At 38.0% G+C, this 24,278-nt stretch overlaps 1 protein-coding gene across 2 annotated transcripts; it reads right to left on the bottom strand.

Moving 5' to 3' along the window:
- Positions 1–88: 88 nt before the first annotated feature.
- SLC25A16 (solute carrier family 25 member 16) lies at positions 89–22,678 on the bottom strand. 2 transcript variants are annotated; one of them, XM_067552635.1, is made up of 9 exons: positions 22,353–22,678; positions 19,904–19,996; positions 17,485–17,618; positions 15,456–15,519; positions 6,880–7,001; positions 6,211–6,277; positions 5,074–5,236; positions 4,097–4,165; positions 89–889 (listed from the first exon to the last, which is right to left on the bottom strand). In XM_067552635.1, the coding sequence occupies exons 1-9, from the start codon at positions 22,444–22,446 to the stop codon at positions 733–735; spliced, it is 963 nt and encodes a 320-aa protein (XP_067408736.1). In that variant the 5' UTR covers positions 22,447–22,678; the 3' UTR covers positions 89–732. The 2 variants fall into 2 exon arrangements, with proteins under 2 accessions (XP_067408736.1, XP_067408737.1); XM_067552636.1 differs by having other exon boundaries at positions 19,904–21,019; positions 22,353–22,677.
- Positions 22,679–24,278: the final 1,600 nt, after the last annotated feature.

The raw sequence follows: 24,278 nt of genomic DNA on the forward strand, positions 1-24,278 counted from the left end.
CATTATTTTTAGACGATAATGATCAAAATTGCTGACTTCCAAATCACAAAATTGTTTTTAAAGTAATCTGATTACTAGTATTTATTGAAACAGTTGAAGAAAGTTTCATATTTTATTGAAATATTTATCAATCAAAAGATACAGAAGATTAGTTTCTTTAACCGTACACAAACAATTCATAAGCAATAAAAAAAGAGCAACCTTTAACTTGTGGGCTGCCAATTTCTACTTTTACAGAGCTTAATAAGCAAGTGAAAATCAGGTTCATTTTATTCAAGTTAATTTAATCTTATTTATTTATTAAAAAAGTAGATGTTTAACTCCTGGATTAACAAGCAATACGATGATAAATAATATTAAAATCCTGGAATGACATCATAAAGCTAAACAGCAAACAGTTTGAAACCCGTATAAAAATCTGGTTCCTTTTCATGGAAACTGTGATGGTTGTAAATTATATACTTTACATATATTAACCTAATGGAGCCTACAGGTACAAGTGCAAAGAGTTGATTATAGCTAGCTAATGTCCATGTTAGGCAATTTCCTGTTCTGACCCCAAAAGGTTCTATTACCCCATGCATTTTTTTTTTTGGGGGGCAAATAAAATTAAGTACTAAAATACCAGTAGTTCACAGTGACAGATTAAATTTCCCATTTCAAGTAATTTGCTCACCAACATAACATGAAGATGGATACTGTAGTTTTTCAGTGAACTTTAAGAAAAAATTTTTAGTTGAGGTGCAACAACTGTTTCATAAGTTCATATGTGGTAAAAGCCACAGCCTGGGAAGGTATACAACGAATATAATTCAGAGATAAACCACGGTATAATCCTCTTCGTATTCCATAGTGCCCATATATATACTTCAGTGTCTGCACCATTTTACTGAAAAGATAAAAAGAACCCAAGCCCTTATGCAATACATAGATTTTTTAATATTTAAAATAATTTTCTTAAATACAAGGCATTTAATGTTACTTTTTTGATCTTATGGGCTATCTAATGAAAGCCATCTGACCAATCAAGCTATCTGAGCGCCTCAAAAGTTTCTGTTATTCTCTCAGTGCCTCTGTGACATATGGAAGCATTACCCTATTTTATAAATGAGAAACTAAGGCCGAGAAAAATTAATGATTTGTCTACACGGGAGCATGTCAAAGCACGCTATAGAACTTTCAGTGCATGGCAGCAGGATGCACACAGCCAGCGATGCAGATTTTCACCCTACCTTGCCACATGCTAACTCTCCATGCAAACAAGCACTAACTGATGTCACACAGGAAGTCTGATGCAGAGCCAAGATTAGAAGCCAGATCTGAACCTCAGTCCAGTGCTCTAATTGTAAGACCATCCCCTTGTCTTTAAGGCTCAAGTTTTGGAACACATTTTGTATTTCAGACCCCTCACTAAGATGAGTTTCTAAACTTTCTCTCTGAAAAGAGTACTAGCTGCACAATTTTTATCAATAGCCTGTTTGATTAGAGAAGCAGTATAGCATTAGATCTACTTTTCTCTTTCGGAACTTATAGAAGTGTACAAACTAGTAACCATCAAACAGATGGTAAAAATATAGGAAGAAAAAAAAAGTAATCACAGATATCTGCAAGTTGGCTCAGCATTCAAGGGCTACCAAAGAAATTATTCCCTGAATACATCTTCCATAATTCTCCAAACTTGTGGTCTTTTACTTACTTTATTTCCCCATGCTCAAATACCAACATTATGACCACTGTCGGTCCATTCTGGAAGTTATAGATATGGATTCCTCCAAAATACACTCAATATCACTACTAAGTTGGTAAGACTAGTGTCTTTAGAATGGTTAGTTCCTGCTAACCCAAGAAGCAAGACATCAACAAAACCAGTACTCAGATCTTTTATAAATATAAAGAACTAAAGACTGATTCTTAAACAAAATAATAGAAAATTAATGGACTTTAACTTCCATTTGCCCAGTACAAATTAATGACAGTTCCTGGGAAAAAGTGTGAATGTAATATGAAGATTTGAACAATGTTTCATTATGGATTTTTCACAGCTACTTAGTGTTACTGAAGTGCACTATAGAAAAGCCTAAAATATTTGATCTTAGGTTATGTCTACACAGCAAAATAAGCCTAGGGTTAGTGGGATCAAGTCAGCTGACCCCTGGTCAGAGAACTCTGGGCTTGAGCATCTACATTGCATTTGAACCATAGGTTAAGAATTTTCTGACCTGTGCTCGAACCTAAAGTGCTTAGTGACACCCCTCTACCCAATGTCAACACTCTAGCCATAGGAACATGGTGCACTGTGGGCAAACTCTATTCCCTCCCCCGCGCCCCTCGTTTCCTATCTATAGCAGTGCTATTAATAGGACTCAGGAGTCCATAAATTGCATAATTAGCTCCTTTGGTGGCTATCTCAGACTGAAGTTTGAAACTAATCTGAGAATTGGGCTCTCCACCTCTAGGCTGAGTCACATTGGCAGGAAAATGTTCTGAGGATAATTAGGACATCAGTCTCTAGGATTGTCAAACTTAAAATTAAACTTTGCAGTTCTTAATTTTTAAAATGAAATGTTCAACAAAGCTGGTTTTGTTTGTTTTATTTTTGTCTGTTTTGACGTTTGACATAAAATATAAGGTTTCAGAGGGAGGGTTGGTTCAAATGTATTAAATAGAAATTTAGCATAAATATAAAAGCTAGTATTTTTTTCAAATAAAGTATCGAAGCCACAGTGAAGTGAGAATGGAAAAGTCATGCAACTGAGTCACTCAACCCCACTTCCTAGTCGTCCTCCTATCTGCTTCACCAGTGCCAAAATCCTGGCTCTGTATGGACTATGGTGACTATATTTTAAACCGGAAAATTAATCCAGCTCAGAGCAGGATTAGCTGTCAATGAAGCATCAGAATGCCAACTAGATGTTGCTATCCAGCTGGCACAATGCCATCAACATCCTTTTAATTCCTTTTTCTCATTTCAGTTGGGTTCCTTTTTTCATCAAAGGCAATATGTCCTGAGGATCCCCTATCCCTGGCCCTGCCGCTCCCGGCAAGGCAGGGATAAGGGATCCTTGGAAGGCTGCAGGGAAGTTTTGGGACTGGCTCCCACTGGCCGCCCTCACAGTGCATGCTGCCCCAGGGAGAACAGGGGGGACCAAGAGCAAGGGCCAAAGAGTGGAGCAGGGACCAAGTGGTTGCCCTTCCAGCAGGTGGAAAGACAAAGCCAGGGAAGGGACGACCCCCCTCCAACATCCCAGTGGCCAGGAGCCACCTCCTGCCTGGCAACTTTGATCCCTGCTCCAGGTAAGCTCCGCACAGTAGTGAAGAAGAGCCAGAGCCAAAGCCATGGTGAGAAAAGCAGGAACAAGAAGCACACTCGACCAGGTAGTAATGGCGCTTATGGCAACTATGCTGGCTGCCTGCAGCGCTGCTCCTCTGGGAACTCTGGGATCCATGCAGAGGACTTCTGCGACCCGAGTTAAGTCAGGGCCACATGCATAAATGAAAGCTATAGGATCTAGGTCCCACTTTAGCAAGGGCCTTAGGTTAGCCCTAGGTTAGCCCATTTGATGTGTGGATGCAAAGGGGGTTAGGCTTGAGCCCGAGCCCAGACCCAGGCTTCAATTGCTATGTAGATATCGTGTCCAACTATAAATGTATATTGTGAATCAATACTGTGGTTACAAGAAAGCTAAGGTAAACAGGAAAAAATAATCATTCACACTGGGATGATCCTGCACCATTTAAGATAACAGAAGTTGTGTTACCAACTTCAACAGAAGCAGGAGTGGGCCCTTGTAGCCTATTTTTGCAAAGTGAAGGTATAGTAAATTGAGGCCTAACACAAGGAACTTCAACTATTAGGACCTCATATTAGCAGAAGTCATAACTGGGATTTTTAAAAAAGATCACAATATAGGAAAAAACAATTAAAACGGTTTCCCTCTCAGGTCAGAGCACAGAAACACATCACCACCTGTAGTGGTAAATATGAAGGAATCTATAGCACAGTAAATCATGTATTAGTTTTAAACTAAGATGTTTACTTATACATTTAAGAATTCAGTTACTACAGTTGAAAAGGATGGTATAATAAAATGCTTACAGGCACTTGTCAGCATCTGGAAGAACCGCTCCTAACTGCATTCGCCTACGAGTTACATCAAGTGGATATCTGAAGAAGAGAGCTGGGTTTTTTAAAAAAGCATTTTAACTACCTGCATGATGAAAATATGAATATAGTAAAAATTATAAGAAAATTCCATATGAAATTCTCAAAGTTCCCTTTACATGGGAGAGGGATCAAACTCAGTTCCCAACACAGCTGAAAGTTCTCCAAAAAGGGAGACTTCCCCCATCACAATTAAAAACAGTGAATCAGATATCTCAATATATTCTGTTAGGCAGAAATAAAGAAGATACATGAAGATCAGACAGAGCATAAAACAATTTGTATAAAACGGATTGTAGGGAGGAGACATCGGCATTCAAAATAAAACTCACCTTTAAAGGATCAACAGAAATGCATGTGTGACGTGTGTAATTAACTAGTTTAGTAAAAAACTAAATGCCAAATAAATCCAATCAATTCACCTTCTGGGCCAAGGAGAAAATCTGACAAAGGCAGTGAGCAGAGAAGGAGGGAGAAAGAAAAAACTAAGCTAAATACAGTAACTTAAATATATATTTGTAGCTACGATTTTGCATGTTACATTTTGTTTCAAAATGTATTGGTATAAAACAACCACAATTCTCCCATCCCTGTGTCTCCTCCTCCAGTCCACCCAAAAACTCTACATGGGCTAAATACTGCATCTCTTGCTAGCTAAGATTCTAACGTACCTTAGTGAGAATTTGTCAGAGTAAAGACAGCAGGATTTGGCCCAATACATATACTTTTAAAGATCTTCAAGATTAATATACATTTAGAAAGTGAAGCACCATGAAATCAGTGCATTCTAGTTTCTGATCTATCAGATAAACAAAGCTTAACTGTGAAATATTACACTTAAGAAAAGTTCTTAATCCAAAATATAAAATTTCTTCAACAAGTACAAACAAACAAACCCAACCATAACTTACGATATTGTCTGTGCTATTGCTCCAGCTATGCCTCCACATAGCAAGCTTACATGTGTTTTCAAAACTAAGACTTCAGGATTATCTAATGAAGGCCTTCCAAGCAAGCTAGGTGCTTGGGCAAGTCCAATAGTCTTTAAGGTACTAAAGGTAAAAAATGAAAAACCTGAAAGAGAAAAATGTAACTTTATGTAGACTTTGGGAAAACAGCAAGCTTCTTACTGGTACACATAAAATCTTTCTAACATAAGACAATAATCACACACTGAATTCTTTAGTTCATGATTCTTTACAAGGTTTTTATTAAATACTATAAAAGAGAGCAAAGTCACAAGTTACATAAATCAATACAAATACTATATGTTTATCTGAGAGCAAACAAGTGTGATTTAGGAGTCAGCTTGTCATAATTTACAAAGTGCTGAGAAGACACACTTTGGAAAAAAGCGTGTTAGACATTAATTTTAAGAATTGGTTTTTGTACTATTCATGCAATGAAAGTGTTCATACAATAATACTTTGCACCTGCATAGTTACATCCAACCAAGGATCTTAAAACACTTTAAAAAACATTAATGAATTAAAAGAACACTTTGAAAAAGTTAGTGGTTTTTAAGTTAACATATTATAGTTACAAGTAACACCTAAGATTAGAATAATTGAAAGAAATTAGAAAAAAAAAAAACTCTCTTTTCAATGTATTTACTTCATGCATTTGAGAGCATTTTACATAGAGTCAGTTTAATTGTTTTCCCTTTATAGTCAGTCAATTTCCCTTAGTTTGTGTGGACCTTTCACACAACAACTACAATCAGACTGGCCAGGTTTGGGGACAGGTCCTGCACCCTTTTCCATCAGAGAGGTTTTAGGGGTATAGAGGGAGAGGAGAACCCAGCCACTGGCCTCTCATATCCCAGACAGGTAACTTAGGGATGTTCACCAATGGTATAAGTTACAGCAGCTATTCTCATGCACTGATCATCATCATAAGCTGATCTACCAAATGACTTCCTGCAGCTTCCCCTCTCCATTCTGTCCAAACAGAAATTTAGTCCTTCAGTTTAACAGAAGCTAATACAAATTTTACAAATACAACTGTGGAATGTGTGTACAATGCTGGCAGCAATATTTTTAACTTACCTGCATAAGGAGCCATTCCTACAACTGTAGGTATCAGTCCTCTGTAAAACCCAATGAAACCTCCTTCCTTTTGAAGGAAAAATAAAAATATGAACAAATTGATGGCAAAACAGAAGTATAAATAGTTAGATTATTATGGATCTGACTATACTGACAAGACATTTGTGTGACAGTGCTAGCCAGGCAATGAGGTGTTAATATTAACCTCATCTTCTTCTTCCCCAGGTGCTGAGGAGAGGGATTATAAATTGGCTGCTTAGGAGACAGAGAGGGAAAAATGCCTAGGGGAAGGCTGGTCTGTCTACACCCAAGGTCACAAGCAGGAAGATTATTTCCATTACACAAGTATAAGTATGTTAGCTTCCCACCCCGGTTATAAACATTATTCTCTGAGGCAAAAATCTCAGGAGTATGTACCATTGTCAATTCACTTTTCTCCCCAATTTGTTGTCCTGTGCCATTTCCATCAGCTTGAGCCACCCTCCACCAGCATGAATAAAGGGGGGCATCCAAATCCTTTTTTTAAATGAGAGTGTGCTACACACACACACAGTCAAAGCCAAATTCACATTAGTTTCCACCAGGTCATCAAATAGTGATTGCACAGCATTACAAAAATATAAACAGCACATTTAACAAGTATGGAAGGAGAAAGAGAAACTGAAATACCTTTGTATAAATAGTCTTGAATGCATGAATAATTCCTGTGTACTTGTGCTCCCCTTTTACTTGGAATGCCAGACGTACTCTAACCATATCAAGAGGGTAAGTACAAATGACTGCTGTTATACCTATTTAAAAAAAGACCACCACCACATACCTTAATTGCTCTTAGATGGTTTTAAGCAACAAAAGAGTTTTTCAAGGCAAACAATATAATAATGTATGCTCAGCAACAACTTTTTAAAAGTCAAATTTAAAAGTCTACCTTTAATCAGAAGCTAAGAGAATTAACTCAGCTGTGCGGGGAGTATTTACATTTGTATCCATCAGCATTAATAGGAGCTACACAACTAAATGTCAATCCTGCAATGGCTTATGTTACTAAATATTTATATGAATAACCCCATTGGATTCAGTGTGACAACTCACACCTGCATAAGGTTATTTTAGTGCATACATCTTTGTAGGATCAGATACATAGGATCTAATTCTACCATATTTAAATACTCAAACATTAAATGATAGAACACACCAGAATTATACATTTAATTTCCAAAATATGATGTTAGGAAAAAAAATACAATTACTGCATATTTATAAGTGTATACTTAAATGGTATCTGAACATGCTGAAGATAATTCTAAATGAAAACTTAAAATAAGACTAACGATAATAGTTATGATTTATATTGATATTTAATTTGTTTTTTAATCATTCTATTTGCTCTTAGCTGAATGACGATATATTACTGTTAACAACACACTGTTTACAGGGCCAGATTCTGTGGTCCTTAATCATGGATGTAGCACTTAATTGTGCAAGTTGTAGCCTCTTTTGAAGTCAGTGTTGTGTGAGTAAATGCTATGTATATGATTAAGGGTTGCAAATCTGGCCAAATATTATTGCAGCACTATTGATATGTCTTGTAGTTAACTTTATATCATGATTTCCATTATAAATCTTTATATGTGTTATCATAATACTATCTCTATTTTTCTTTGGTTAGACTTCATAAGATGATGTTTACTTGGACAACAGAAATCTGAAGATCTACCCAGTATTCATACTGCTCCAAATCTGCAGAGGTTGAGATGTTACCATTTTAGGGGCAGATCACAAACAGAAGAACATAGAGTAAAACAGTGACAGTCCTCACTAATACCATCATCTAAATAATTAGCCTGTCCCTATCACTAAGCTATGAGATAGATAGTAACCCATGAATTGTTTACAAGCAACATGAATGGAGAGTTAAAATCATTTATAAATACCTGAGATTACAATTATAACCCATGAAGCAAGGAAGATTCAACTAAGGTAAGGATATGTAATATAATTTTAATATTCTCTCCCCCATCCCTACACACAAACAAGAAACTTTTAAAGTATAACCAAAAAAACCTCCACAATGTAAGGGACAAAGACGGTAGTAAAGTGAGAAAAAAGGAAGATAAAACAAACACAGTTACAAGACATGAAATTCTTAAGTCAAGTTATACTTCTCTTCTATTCCATCCTACAACTACTGTCCAGTATACAGAGCAACCAGCATCCAAAAAAGAGGAAGGCTTATTACGCTGCAGTTTTTAAACTCAAACACAGACTTGCAGAACAGAACCTTGTCAGAATAGAAAAACCTTGTCAGACTATACTGATGCGTTGGAGGCATTGAGGGACCACGTTTCAGCCCCCTCAGCCTAAGCAGAGAGAACTCTACTGAAGTGTCCTCTAACTTGTTTTGGAAGGGAGCAAGGACAGCAAGCCAAATATTTTGCCATAGTGGATTTGAAGATTCTGCAGCATTGAAAATGAGATGAGTGCAAACTAATTAGGTGTACTAAATTCCTTAGTCCAGGCCTAACAAAATTCTAGGACACATTTGCCACCCACTGAGTAAAACTTTGTTTTCCAAAGAGGATTCCGTTATAACAAAAACCATAGTGACATAAGTGCAATACATCGCAGTATTATTCAGAGTCTTAGAGGAGCTATAAAATCCAGGCAGTCTTTGGAATCTCCTCTTCAGACCATTTAAAAATATATTTAAATCTTTGTTTCAAGTTGAGAAAGGTAGAAAGCACATTTAGATATCTTATTGGCAGAATTAGATTTATTACAACAAATACTTAATTTTATTCTGGCTGGCTTCCAGAAGGCCTCAGATTAGCATTTTAGAAACATAAGTATTGATGATTTTGAAATTAAAGCACTCAAAGAAGAGTCATTTTCTTGTTGCAACTTTGTGGCTAAGTTCTATGAAACCTCCAGGTTCCAAAGGACTGTGGTTAAGCTTCCACTCACCACCCGGTCAAGGAAATGAACCATCAGAAGCAAAACTCAGTTGTTCATCTTCGGTGACAACCCAGTGACAAAAGTCAGTAATGATTTGCTTTCAAGGGGGGGAAAAAAACACCCCAAATTTGTATGTTTTTCCCCAGGAACCACTCACTCCCTCCTGCTAAACAAATCAACATTTTAATTGACTAGCCATAGCAGATAGATAAGTCCTGAAGGAGGGATATGTCGAAGGTGAGAACACTTCTTCATACTGGCAGAAGACTGACTTCCTCATGGAACTACATACGCCTACAGTTATCATGATTATATAAGCACCATCATCTCTCTACACATTAACAAAACAAGGTGACTCCTCCAGAGAAGTTTCTTTAAAATTGTAGTAAGCTGCATGAGACTTTCCAACTGAGCCTATTAAGAACCCACAGACTAGCTCTCCATCCCAGAAAGCTGACATTGATCATTATAAACTTCTCAAGTCAGAAAACCAAAAGTTCTTGCCCCTTGGATTATACTTCGAATAACACATTCACCGCAGAACAATAAGCTATCTTTCAGAGAGCTGGACTGTTTTTCTGACAAAACAGCATGCATCTGCGTGGGGAGAAGTGTCTCTCGAGCAATGTCACCCAGAGTTCAATTGATGTAAATTGCAAAATGCCAAACCAATTTTAGGATTGTCCCACTGACCTGCATAACCAAAGCAAGCCCCAACAGACTACAATTCATCTGGGGACATCGGGATTCTTCCTAAGGGGGCATGTAACATTATACCAGTGTGGAGTAAGTTGAGTAGTATCCAGATGGAATTTCACAGAGTTCACAAAAAAGCTGTTGTGCTTGAGGAAATGGACTATCTAATCCCTGCCCTGATCAGGAAGTCATTCAGGTAAAGCTTGATGCATCTTCTTCAAACAAAGACTGGCCAACAGAACCTCCAGGAGTTTGGTGAACACACCAAGTGGCCAAAGCTAAGTCCCAATAGCATATGAAACTGGAAAACTCAGAATGGAGGAGTGCAAAACACTGCATTTGAAAAGGCCTTAACAAAACCCATATTTTACATGTTTTTAATGAAGTCCTCTAGCCATAAAGTTTGATGAAAGGATGTATATTTCAAAAAGACCTAATGACTCAACAATTCCACTGTGGGCCACAATCTCCATGTTTTCTTGGGAACCAATGGTAAATAGTGAGAGAGACACTTATCCCTGTTCCTCTGGGTAGAAATATAATGGGAAGTATCACTATTTCTTTTATGGTTTAGAATACTCCATTCTCTAAAGCTACCACCTCTTCTGGGAGACCCAAGGGCCAAACTGTGACAATCAATGCCAAAAGCAAAAGACCTAGCATAAATTTTAGTGTATAATCTCATCTCTACTGCCTTAATATTAAAGGCTTTCAGAACTCAGCCCACAGCACAAAATTTGACAGCTGATCAAATTATCCAGAATTATCTGGAGTTGGGCTAACATCTTTTCCACAGTGAAAAGTTCCAGAAGGGTAGCCGTGTTAGTCTGTATACAGCAAAAACAACGAGAGTCCTGTAGCACCTTAAAGACTAACAAATTTCTGCAGCCATAAGTTTTCGTGGGCTGCAACCCACTTTGTCAGATGAAATTTGTTAGTCTTTAAGGTGCTACAGGACTCTCGTTATCTTTTCCACAGCTGCTCTGACATGATGGGATTAGAAATAGTAAATATACTTCCTGGCTAAGAGGCAGGAACTGAGATTTGCAGTCTGAGAAGAGCACTGACCTAAAAGAATAGGGCAATTTGCTCCTTCTTTGCTGAAAGGAACCACTTCTTCAAAAAGAATATGAAGCCATGAAGCACAACAGGATTACTTCAAACTCTCCCTATTTTGAATAGTTCCAGAGGGGTAGCCGTGTTAGTCTGTATACAGCAAAAACAACAAGAGTTCTGTGGCACTTTAAAGACTTAACAAATTTATTAGTCTTTTTATGCCTACAAATATTAAATTTGTTAGTCTTTAAAGTGCCACAGAACTCTCGTTGTTCTCCCTATTTTGTTTCTCCAATGGTGTTTGTATCTGGGAGCTGTTACTTAGATCAGCTGTACAAGCATTCATCTACAGGTCTCTTCAGGATTTCCTACCATTATTTCACCTTCTTATGCTTCTTCCTTCTTTGTCAAATGGAAGTTGAAAAAGGAAAAAAGAAAGCATCTCTCCACAGTAAAGAAAGAAAAGCTGAAGGGGAGAGTTGTGCCTATGAAATGTATGTATTACATACACACAAATCTTCATTAGAAATAATTTTTTCCTTGTTTCCTGGAAAGAGGAAAACTACTATTCTGTACTGTTCCATCATTCTACAAGGAGACAAATAATGTAACTGTAGAACCTTTTTTTTTTTTTTTTAAACACATACACCAAAAAAAATTATTTTGGATTCCCAATATATAGGACTTCTAATTATAAGTTTAACTTAGGACTTTCTTTGGTCTTCATCTAGGTACCTATACTGTCAGTGAATGTTCAAGAGGAACCTGAAATATACAAATAGCACAAGGTACAATCTTACACTAGTGTAGGGGAAAGGACTATGTTACCCATGCCAAATTTATTTATAAATAACCAGGCCATTGATGGAATCCAGTGACTACAACACAAGAAATTCTTTTTCACTGCAGTAACAGCACATACAAGAAAATAGTAGAAGTCTAGCAGACCTGTCAGGCAGGTCAAAGAGTTTCCCTAGCCCAGGAAAGTTACAGTGAATTCTACAGTTTCTGCACCTGTAAAATATAATTAAGTTGCTTCTTGGATTATGTCTCAAGGAGTTAGTTGAATAATTCCTTTTGTATTGTACATTCATCCTAGTGTGAGAACAGTGTTCGGGATCCTATAGTTAATACTGAGATGGCACTTTCATTCTAAACCCTTATTTTCAGTCCTTCTGTAAATTAGCTGATGGGCTAAAATTTCTTATACTTACTCTTATTCCATATGAATTATTCTGAAAAGTTAAACTATTTTTGGCTGTTTTTTAGTTAATCATATGTAGGGGGAAACATGTTTCTGTGCTTCAATATAATTGTTTTTACATTTGGAGAACTCAAATGGCTTTGTTTTCAAAATCCTTCCTTTAAGGGAGTGTGTATTTAGAGAGTTCTTTGGGTTTTTTTTTTTTTTTTCCTTAAACAGCTCTCTAATATCTATCATTTTTTCTATCCTCTCCCCCAATTCTCTTTCCTTAAAGGAAATGATGAAGCAATTATCTGTTAATGAAATGTTATGGCTGAAATTTGAATCACAAAAGAGTCAGGAAATTCAGAGTTGAGGTCTCCACAGTAACTTTAACCTGGCCTCCTCTTGAATATATGCATTACAATGGTTTTTTTCATTGCATTCACATACATTTCCCCAATCTTCACTACTTTTCTCCCGATTGTGGAGGGATACCTTTGACCCTCAATCATTTCACACCATCGCTAACACTGATTCAGTTTCCCTTAAGTGTAGGGCCTGAAAAATAAGGTTTAGTTCCACTTCATACCTGTATGAAGCCAGCCAAGTTCTTGACCATGTCTTGCCAAATAGATTTTGTTAGCTTTTAAGATTTATGGATTGTTTCTTTTCATTCTCTCTTCTGTTTGTTTATTGTTCATTTTGGGGGGGGGTTGGGGGAAAGAACCTTTATTTCATGAGGTTCTTTTCAGATTAATTGAAGGCAATAGTGTCAGCAGTCCACTGTTAGTCAATTTTTTTTAAACAAAAGCTACATATTTAATACCACTTCATGACTATATGGAAAATGTCCAATCAACGTTAAGCCCTCCTCATATAAAGGTATGAATGAGGACTAGTTTTCACCTCCTCCTATCTTCCTTAATTGTTTTGGGTTGAGTGGAAAAATATAAATGCATGCCTCAGCTTGCAACTGAGAGTGTAAAATATGTTATTTCTTCTAATAACATAATTGTTAGAATTCAGACTGAATTTAAAAAAAAAAAAAAATGTAAGACTGTATTATGCTCAGAAAAGTTTCATGATGATGTTCTGAAGTGCCATATAAGGCCAGGGATCATACAAAGGTCCAAAGAATCCACTCATTTCAAAGTCATAGAGTTTAAGACCAGAAGGGACCACCAGGTCATCTATTCTGACCTTCTGCACATCACAGGCCTTTAAACCCCACCCAGTTTCTCCAGTATTGAGCCCAATAACGTGGATTAGATTGAAGTACTACAACAGCCCTCAGGAAATAAACTATTCTGTGACATAGGCAGAGAATAGGAGGGACCAAGGTGCACCAGTGCCCAAGATCCCTGCAACGGCAGGGAATTGATTTGGTGAGATATATCTTGATGATCTAGCAAGAAACCTGCACCCCATGCTGCAGAAGAAGGCAAAAAAACCAAACCCTAAAATCCCAATCAATCTGACCTGAAGGAAAATTCTTTCCTGACCCCCAAAATGGTCTGACGCTGTACATGTGAGCAAGACCCACCAGCTAAGCATCTAAAACAAAGAATACTCAGTCTATACCATCTCATAGCACCAGTCCACCCCATCCAGCATCCCATCTCCAGCCTTTGTCATCTTTTGTTTTAGAGGAAGGGGAGGAAGGGTGCACAAACAAATTGGGAGGACAAAATTTTATTCCTGACCCCTGCAAAAGACCATCTGAAATCCTGAAGTATTTGATTAAGAGACATAAGAGATAGAATCAGAGGGGATATACACACCCTGAGCCACCAAGCCCATCCTCCTACTCCCCGCCTCTGCAGACAACCCCATCATACAATCCCATTCATAAATTTATCTAGCTCTATTTTAAAATTAATTGGGTGTCTGCCCCCACTAATATTATTAGGAGGCTGTTTCAGAACCTTATCGCTCTAATGGTTAGAAACCTTCTAATTTCCAGCCAAAGTTTATCTGTGGCCAGTTTAAACTCATTTGTTCTTGTGCCAACATTTTTATTTAACTTAAGTAGTTCTCCCTCTTTGGTTTATGCCCCCTGATGTCTTTATAGAGAACAATCCTATTCCTTCTCAGCCTTCTTTTTGCTAGACTAAGCAAGCCAAGTTCTTTTAGTCTCCTCTTGTAAGATAGGGTCTCCATTTCATGTTGGTTTCCAACATCTTTCTGCACCTATACTAGAACTAGAATCTATGGTACCCAAGCTGGGAAGCCTGTTCTTAACTTCAACTTAACATTTTCTATATTGTATATGTACGATACTGTATTTTACTGTTGTAAAGTCATGTAACACATTTCAACACTATGCAGCAAAATTTACTTGGACAGCCGTACAGGAGTAGTTTTATTTACTGTAATTACATTAGAAGGTTTGTCATACACAACTATATACATGCATACTAGAAATGCAGAACAGATGTCCATTTTTATTTTTATTTTCCTTCCTTTGGTGAATTGTGTACATTTCATAAACATAGCAGAACATATACAATTCCTTTATCTAGAAAAATAAACTTAATCAAACATGCCTAAGCAGCTGACAGAAATCAAGAAAATTAAGGGCTTGTCTTCACTTACCTCTGAGATTCGGCGGCAGTCGACCGGAGTTATGCAAGCTACGCAAAAAACTTGCGTATCTCCCGTGAACTTTTGTGCTTCTGTTCTGCGCACCGTCTTCACTGCACTGTGCCGACGGGAACCATGTTCCCGTCGACGCAGCACTACGCCACTTGAGAAGGTGGTCTTAATACATCGATTTCTGGATCAACTGAGCGGGTCTTCACTGACCGCTCAGTCGATCCAGAGAAGTCGAACTGACGGCGGCAAATTTGCCGCCGTCAGTGAAGACATAACATAAGAAATGTATTTAATAAAGATTACTAAACCACCTTAAATTATTCAGAATGAATTAATTTTTAAAAATCCTGTTTCTCACTATTTTACCTTTATATTTCGCTCAACTTGGACATGAAAATCACTTAAACTATTTTCACTTTCATGCTCTGAGTACTGTTTATTTGATTAAAAACAGATGCTTTTAGTGTAATTATAAAAATATTTGGGGAAGCATTTTTAATGGTCTTAGGTTTTATAAAAATTGTTTTTACAAGATTTAACACAAAATTTAAGTTGCTATATTCTTTAAGATGTTTTTAAATTAAAAACAATTTTTCTAAAGAAAATATTCATCATATTAAGTCTTTTGGTAAACTTTTTGTTGTATAAAGATTTACAGTAAAATTTTATTTCAAGAAACACTGCCTAAGCTCTTAAATCAATATTGACCTTTGAAATTAGGTGGTGTTTGAAAGGGAAAATAAATACAAAACTGTACCTGCCATGGATCCAGCCATTAAGTTGTGTATATGCCCAGAAATCCCAAGCTTCTTCTTTATTAGCTACAAAGTACAGAAGTTTTACAATAGTAATAAGTCACATAATAGATAATAAACAACCACATCGCACAGTTTACTCTAAATATGTTAACTGTTTCAAGGTGTTTATTAGCAACTATCTGACATTACAAATGAAAAATAGAATGCTAAACTACTGTTAAGAAGAGGTGGCACTTCTCAGTAGTCTTTTTATATTCCTCATTTGCTATCTATACCACTGTATTAAAAATTGGAACTTTTTTCATTAGAGATGAGACACAATAAAAGTATAAAATTAATATATAAAGAAGGCAGACTGGGCCTTCTATTCATCCTCATAATACAGAGCAAAGGGACATTCAGTTAAGTTGAAAAGGAACAAATTTAAAACTGAGAAATGGAAACAGTTTTTCTACACACCACAAGCTTAGCCTGTGGAATTCACTGCCACAAGAGTTCATTGAAGCCAAATGGTTAGCAAGATTCAAAAAAGGATTGGAAATTTATTTGGGCAAGAACATCCCATGTTATTAATACTGGGTAAAAGAAGAGTCTCAGAAGGGATATAACCCTCACATGTCTGAGCATGAGCCAAGTAACTGATGAAGGATAAGAAGAAACTTCCCTTATAGGCAGATTAGTTCATATCTTGCTACTACAGGGTTTCTTGCACTTTCCTCTGTCTAAACCATCTGTTAATGTCCACTGATAGAGACAGGATAGGATATTAGACTAGATGGACCACTAGTATAATCAAATATTGTATGGCAGTTATATTCCTAATAGGAATTTTATTGTTGATCAGATCTATATCCTGCACCAGATTTTCAGATTCTGAGACTAAGTTTAGGCTCTAACCTCAAGACCTACACTCAATTTTCAAATCAGTTTAAAGCAGTGGAAGTTTATCTGAGTAAGAATTTAATACAAATGAAGGAAGCATCTTGAGATTTGGCCTTTGGTGTCCCTGGGATTCTTAAGCCCTTTTTATATGAAGTATGGCATGTATTTTGTATGTAGCACAACACAAAATACAAAGATTTTTTAAAATGTGTTGGAATCAGAAGCCTGGGCTTTCAAAATTCTCCTGACCTACTCAAAGCTACCAGAGAGAGCTAAAATATGCAGTTCCAATGGAAAAAAATTATATTTAAGCATTTGAAAATGGCTACAGGTAGTTTCCCCCTCTCCCCCCATAGCTGCCACCTTGAATTTGCTCCTTTGAGAAGGGAGCCCTCACAGCCATTTTTAGAGCCCAACCCAACTCCCACTGAAATCAAGGAGAGTCCTTCCACTGGCCTCAATGGATGTTGGATCTGACCCTTGAAGTTTTACATCCCTGATTGCAATAGTAAAGGCATAATTTTGACTGAGTATAAGCAATGCTCAAATAGACACTTATACCAATATCTAAGCTCAATATTATAGGGAGAGTAAATGCACTACAGTAGAAGGGAATTCACAGATCCTGCGGGATCCTGAAACATTGCATTTTATCCCGCAGACCCAATTCTTTTTTCATGTGATGACATGGTGCAAGTCAAATACAGGCTTCACCAACCCCAACAGAATGTCTTTCAAATTTAAATGAACTATCTGATTTATAAAACCTTCTTATCTAGTATTAAAAAGAACAAAGAGAGGTTACATTGTACATTGAGCCCCTAACATTCTTTAGAATCAGAGGGGCCTTTTTTTTTTTTTAACACAATGGCCAGCAGCAGATTCAAGAGTGCTTTATTTTAAAAAATATTTCCATTTGTTCATAATGAGACAAACAAACTAAAATTTTGAACAGTTTTTCTTACAACAGAAGTGGAAATATTCTCACTTTTGTCCCTGCTTTTTTAAATGAGTAAATACATACAATATTTAGGCCAACGTGAAAAAAGAGGGAGCTAGTTAATGACAATGATTTTACTGTTATTTGATCATTTTAAATACTATATTCACTGTAGCCATAAAAAGAAACAAAATAAATCAAACTACCTTTTTATACTGATCAAATGCCATAAACTGAATTGCACCATATGGAAAGATTCTAATCATCATTGCCCCGTTTCCTTTATACAACCCAAGGTAACCCTCCTTTTTGGGGACAGCACACAACGTAGAAAACACTCCTGTCAGCAATACAAAAAGAGATATTTAACAGAGTTACAAAGAAAAAATATTCAAGCAAATATTACTGACAATAAGAAAGTATGATACATATAATTAAAGCCAGATCACGTTGTTCTCATAGAAGTGTGTAGGGCAGAAAACTAACTTACAATGCCCAAATGTGGTCAAAGGGAGGGAGGTTTGAACCTAATTCCATCAGCTTTTTCACCACCCAGTTTCTGTGGAAACTCCTCATGAATCCATGAATTGGGGAAATGTGACCGATGATGGAGACCAATTCTATGTGATATCCTTCTCCCAGAGAAATACTGTAAAACTAGACATTAACAACTTTAAAGCTAGCCAATTAAAAACAAAGTGACCAATTTACTACACCTGTCTTAGAGTCCTTCTGTCAGTATTTGTGGGTTAACAATCATTTTCCTATTTTAAAAAAATTATTCTTCTCCATTGCTGCTGTGTGAAACACAAACAGGGAATAGACAACTGACTACAAAGGTGAAATAGAAAAAAGTATACAGACGCTTTTCTATTACATTATCACCATGCTATATGAGCACCTAACACACTTTAATGAATTTATTATCCCAGAGGGGTATTGTGAAAAGTAAGCTTATTATCCCCATTTTACAGATGAGGAACTGAATTATAGAGACATAATTTGCCCAGGATCATATAGAAAATATGTGGCAGAGCCAGGAACTAAACCCAGCTCTCCCTCTCCCAAGTCTCAGTGATTGGCCTTAACTATAAACCATCCTCTCTCATCTATACACAGTTGCTATCAAATGCATGAATTAAACAAATGAAAAACACCTATAAATATTTTCTCATATATCTTTCAGTTAATTTTAGACATTTCTTGTAACATGTAAACATTTTTCATATTCACATGTGACTTAAGTTGATGTGTCCTTTTAATACTGACTTTGAAAAATATTTACTCATTGAACTGAAGTTTCCTATCTTTGGCCTTGACCCAAAAGTGATTTTTTTTAAACAAACAAAATTCTGTTTAACTATCCAAACAAAAACTATGACATTTTTCACACATCAAGAGAATTGTTCTTGGTGTTCACAAGGTTTAGTTTTGGAAATTCATACTTGCAAATAAATTAAATGAGAACAAATGCTTTTGAGACGGTTAGTATTTCCCTCAAAAAATAACCATTTCTTAAAAACTGCTTTTATTTAAAAAGATATGTGTATTGCAGTCCAGGTATCTTGAACTCCACACATTAAGAGACAGTATAAACATTTTATATGGATTTTGGCCAACTGGACCATTTTCTTCTCTATATCCATTTTTCACCTATTCTCCCTTCCCCACCCCTTTTGTTGTGGTTGCTGCATGTATAATTAGAATGTGCATTCAATTCAAATCAAAGTCATTTCTGGTATTCCAGAATCAAATCACACATCTGCAGAAGGGGGAAATTTGATTTGAATGTATAAACTGATGACTGCATATTCTAAATAAATCAAGGGATAAGAAGAATATTAGAGTGAAACATGCAGTTATTTCAGGATATGATTGTTAGATTGCATGTTCAGATATGCACTTATTTGACAGTGTTATTGCAGTCAAGTGCCCCTGCTGTTTCCTTATTTTTATATATCAAACTAAATACAAGCACAAGCATTTGAATATTGTATTATTACTCAGTATTTCTCCTCCCCAAATGGCCTTTTTAAAAACAATTCTTGAATTTCTAAGTTAATGTGACTTTATAATCAGTATTTTACATGTACAAGTCATCCAATTCAAGGTCATGTTTTCCTGTGTCTGTAACTCAATGAAGTTGTGCAAGAATATACAGGCATCATCCATGCAATGCTTCTAATCATGTGCACAAGGGGGCAGTGTTACAGTAGTTCTGGGAATAATTTTAAATTACAGTTAATTTGGAGTTTACACAAAGTGCAGACAGTAATTTAAGGGAAAAAAATTAAATCAAGTGCCAAATCCTGCACTCCTTAATTGCATGAGTAGCTCCACTGTCTTGGACTTGTTCACATATGGGTAAGGTTTACAGGATCTGGTTGTTTATACAAACATTTTTTGAATGAACACTGATTTTAGATAAACAAACAATCTCATTACAGTCCCCTCTGTACCAAATCCAGCAAGCAGACAATGAAATTGTGCTGATAAAAAACAGCAGCCTATCAAATCATTGAATTTCTTTAAACTTTACAGCAATCATATTGGTAAGTAGAGTGACACTACTTTCCTAAATAATATAAAAATAGTATTTTTTTAAATGCACAGTAGCTCTCTTACCTAGATGTTTGTAATGGTGATTATGAGCTTGCAGTAAAATCTTTACTCGATCCAATGGTGCAATGGTTGTTTTGGCACAACATCCTGCAACACCTTACCAATAACAACAACAGGGGAAATGAGAGTTGTTCATGTCAACAGCTAAATCAAATATTTCTCCATTGAATTTTCTTTTTAAATGGAATAATGTTTTTCCCCCAGGAACTAAAGTATTAAAAAAGTAAATAAGCTTGTATCTTCAGAAAAAATCCTAAAAAACTTAATGAAATGAGTAAAGTAAATCTTTACTTTAAAAAAAATTAAATATTATATATATATGAAGACCATTCTTAACTGTTGAATGCCCCAACAATCTCATTCAGCGAGTTATTTTAACTTTCCCACCCTCTTTTCCCTTTTAATTTTTAGGGCTATGTTCAGACTGACGGCGGCAAAATCGCCACCACCAGATCGATCTTTCTTGATTGATTGAGCGGTCAGTGAGATCTGCTCCATCGATCAGGAAGTTGACTGAGTAAGTCCACCCCCTCAAGTAGTGTAAGGGGAGGGTTAAGTCCACCCCCTCAAGTCAGCTCAGCTCAGCAAGAACAGCGTGCAGAAGGGAAGTAGAATAGTCGACATCAGTTACGCAAACTACTACACGTAGTTTGTGTAACTCCCGTCGACTGCCGCCGAATCGCGCAGTAAGTGTGAACCAGCCCTGAGTCTACAGAGTTCAACTTCTCTGTCATCCTGACTGCTCTCTTTCTCTCTATGCTCTGTTCTGGTTCAACAGTAACATTTGGTACTTATATAACAATTAGAAACTGAACTATCATGGTGATGAGTGCAGAATGAGAAACTTAAGTAGACAAAAGATCTTCACAATTCTTTACAGTGATGTGAGATAAGGACCTATCTGTGTAGAGAAATAAGTCTATGTTTTCTCCATAGAGTGTTTTCTAATATTTTCCCCCTTTTCTTTCTTTTTAAAAAATAGCCTTATTTTTCAGAAGTCACAACTGCAGGCACAACATATTTCATTGACATAAAAAAAGAGACTTTCCTAAATGTGCTAATGAGGTTGCTTGCACATTCAGCATCTGGTTAGAAGTTAGGTAATGATCTTTTCTGATTCTGAAATGTACAAATAGAAGTATGTGCATAAATGAACAAGCTGTATTAAACAGAAACAATGCTACTTACATATAACTCTCCCCTCACAAGCCACTTTTATTTATAATTTAAGGAATATTAATACAAAAGTCTACTAGTTCTGCTTACTCCTGACAATGTCCTTAAAAAGATCCAGTTTTCAAGAGGGGCTGTAGAGACAATTTCTTTCCTTCAAATTTTTATTTTTTAGCATCAACAGGTCTCCAAAACTCTAAGTCTCATAAACACTTAATAGATTCCAACACTCTTTACCAATCTACTTATTTAGATATGCTAAAACATGTTGAAGAATCTGATTTAACATTTAAGCTTCCATCCTGCAAGTTCATACACACTGATTAGCTTGCAGGATCAAGACATGGAGGCCATTTCATTTTTCTAGAGTCTTATGTACCATGAGAAAGGTTTTTTGAAATTACTTCAGTTTTGTGGGGAATAAATTGCCTTGCATCCACACACACAAATTGTATTTTCAAATTATCTGGCATTTTATTGCATGTAATTGAACCCACTTTGGAAGTGAAATAACTATACCATAATTATTTTTTTCAGTATAAGATTCATTGCCATGCTTTTCAACATCCTTTCACAATCCTTAAGAACACTAGTTATCCCAGAGAAGGCATTAAAGCCAATTTGCCTCATTTTCTTGGGTTGATAGTAGTTGTGAAAGAGACCTATTAGACAGTATTTGTCTGCCACCCCCACAGAAGCCATACCAGATGTTGCTCACATTACAGTAAACTGTATACAATATGTTAGCTATTTCCATGGTAGCAGTTGGCAGCTCTTTGAAAGCTAGATGATCATTGGGGTGACTATAAGACGAAGCATAGCCTAGGGTTTACACGTAGCTCTGCCACGACCTTGGACAAGTCTTTTAATCTCCTGGCACTCAATGACTTTTTCCCCTATCAGTGACAGGGGCAGAAGGACACAATGTGAGGTGGTTCAAATGAAAGCTGCTTATCTCTTTCCCCACATAACAAACAAACACCATGACTATCCTATGCTAGAGATCTTCGTTTCCTCCACTGTGTGGGCCCTGGCTGCCGGGCCCATATGCTACCTCCCCCATCCCGTGTCCTGGGGGTCCTGGGGACAGCAGCAAGCAGCCAGTGGCTTCATGTCCCGCTTTTATCATGGCTTGATGGCCAGACCAAGAGGGAGGGCAAAGCCTGGTGTCGCAGAGCCCGCCCTGCCGCCCGCGACTCCCATGGCCTGGCGGGTGCCCAGCGCCACGGGCTCTCACCCCGGCCTCTGCCGGCGGACAGCAGAGGAAAGGGGCGTTTACCTCCCGCTACGAAGGAGCGGAGCCAGTAGAAGTCCCGGCGCGCTGGGGTGGGGGGCAGCCCGGCACTGGGCCCCGCCGGCCTCTGCGTGTCCATGGGGGCAGCTAGGACGCAGTGGGATCCTCGGAGGAGGAATAGGTTCACACAGGGAGCCCCCGGCGCCTCCAGCACATGGTGTCGGGCCGGGCCCGCGCCCCGACACGGGCCAGAGGCGAAGCAGGGCAGCCGGCCGCGCTCACTGCGCCTGAGCCGCCGCCACCGCTGGGAGGAAGTCGGGGCTGCCTCTCCCCTGCCTGTGCATGGTTCGGGCCGCTGCCTCGACTCGGGGTAGACTGGAGCTGCCTGCTGCTCGCTCAGCGAGGCGAGGCGAGTGGCGCCGGCTGATAGCGTCAGAGGCAGAAGAGGGAGGGCCGGGCAGGGCCCCTCTTTCCGTGCCAGGCTGTGGCTCCTTCTGCACCTGCCCGGCCCTGCAGGCGCCTGCCACATTTCTAACCTCTGGCTCCGAGCCTGGGGACAGGCAGGTGTTCCCCCTGGGCCCCTTGGGTGCTCACCCCCAAGAATGAACAGTGCAGGTTGCATATGTGGCTTCTGAGATTGGCACCCTCTGTTCATCTGGGGATGGAAAAACTGCAAGCACTTCTTGTTTTTGCTAGTGTGCAAAATGCTCCTACAGATTAGGCACCCGCACACCTCAGCAGAAATGAAAAAGATGGCTTTGGCCTGTGCTTTTACAACCAGTGAGAGAATTCTTCTCTAGGAGACCAGTCACCTTAATTATACTGGTAGGTCCTGCATCCACAAAATCACTTAGGCACCTAAACCCCAGATTTTGGCACTTAAGTCCCAGTTTTAGGCTGCACTGCTAGTCCCCAAACCCCTGCTCAGCTGCTGCCAAACCCTGTAGGTGACAAGCTCAGTGTCCAAATTTACAGGTTAAAATTTTCCTAGATGCCTAAATTTCTGCCTGTGAGCGTGCACACTGTTGCCTCACTGTAGGCATCCCTATGGCTGTGTCCCACCTAAGCCCCCAGTATAATCCACAAACTGGGGGAAGATAGAGGCTGAGTGCCTGTCTTGCCTGTGGGGCCTGAACCAATAGCTGTGCAGGATAAGATCCCCTTCAGAGATCTGGCTGGAGGAGGAGGTTATAGTTTTTATCCCAGTGGTTAGAACATTCACTTAAGCTCTGTGAAACCTGGGTTCAATTCCTCTGCCTGAGAGGGAGAAAAGACTTGAACAGAGGCCTCCCATATCTTTCAGGAGAAGGCCCTCACCATGAGGCTATGGGATATCCAAAGGTGGAGCAGCCTCAGTCTCCGCTGTTCAAGCTAACCACTTTGTGTAAATAATTAAAGAATTTTTGACCAGAGTGAGCAAGAGAGCATGTTATAGTCTGATGGTTCAGGAAGCTAGCTGGGAGATAGGAAACCCAGGGTCTAGCCCCCCTCATCTGGGCTAAGCTGCTTGTATAACCTTTTAAACTGTTTGCAAACCCTATTGTTTTTAATGTATTTTTATAAAACAATTAAAAATATTTAAGGTTTTAATGGCAGGAAAGAGTGTTACAATTTACAAATCACGATTTTAAAGCATTGGATATGGTCAAGACTCAAGATTTCTCTTCCATGCTGTTACTGATTTGGACTCTGAACCTGCCATGTGATGAACAGACCCCTGCCTCCATTCACAATCCCATGTCTGCTTGTATGAATTCATTTAGAGAATTGGAGCCTCACTCAATACTTTTAACCCTTTGTACCTCTCTTTATCCATTTATAAAATGGGTATAATAGTACTTAGCTACCTCCCAGGGATATTGCAAGCCATAAGTAATTGAAAAATACTTTGAGTCCCTCAGATGAAAGGTATTTTATAAATGGCACAATTTAATATTTTCTAGCGGTGTCTGAGGCTGGAAAAGAACTACA

The sequence above is a fragment of the Emydura macquarii genome, unplaced genomic scaffold, assembly GCF_026122565.2.
Source record: "Emydura macquarii macquarii isolate MOO-44397 ecotype Brisbane River unplaced genomic scaffold, CSIRO-AGI_Emac_v2 contig_1390, whole genome shotgun sequence".
Lineage (NCBI taxonomy): Eukaryota > Metazoa > Chordata > Testudines > Chelidae > Emydura > Emydura macquarii.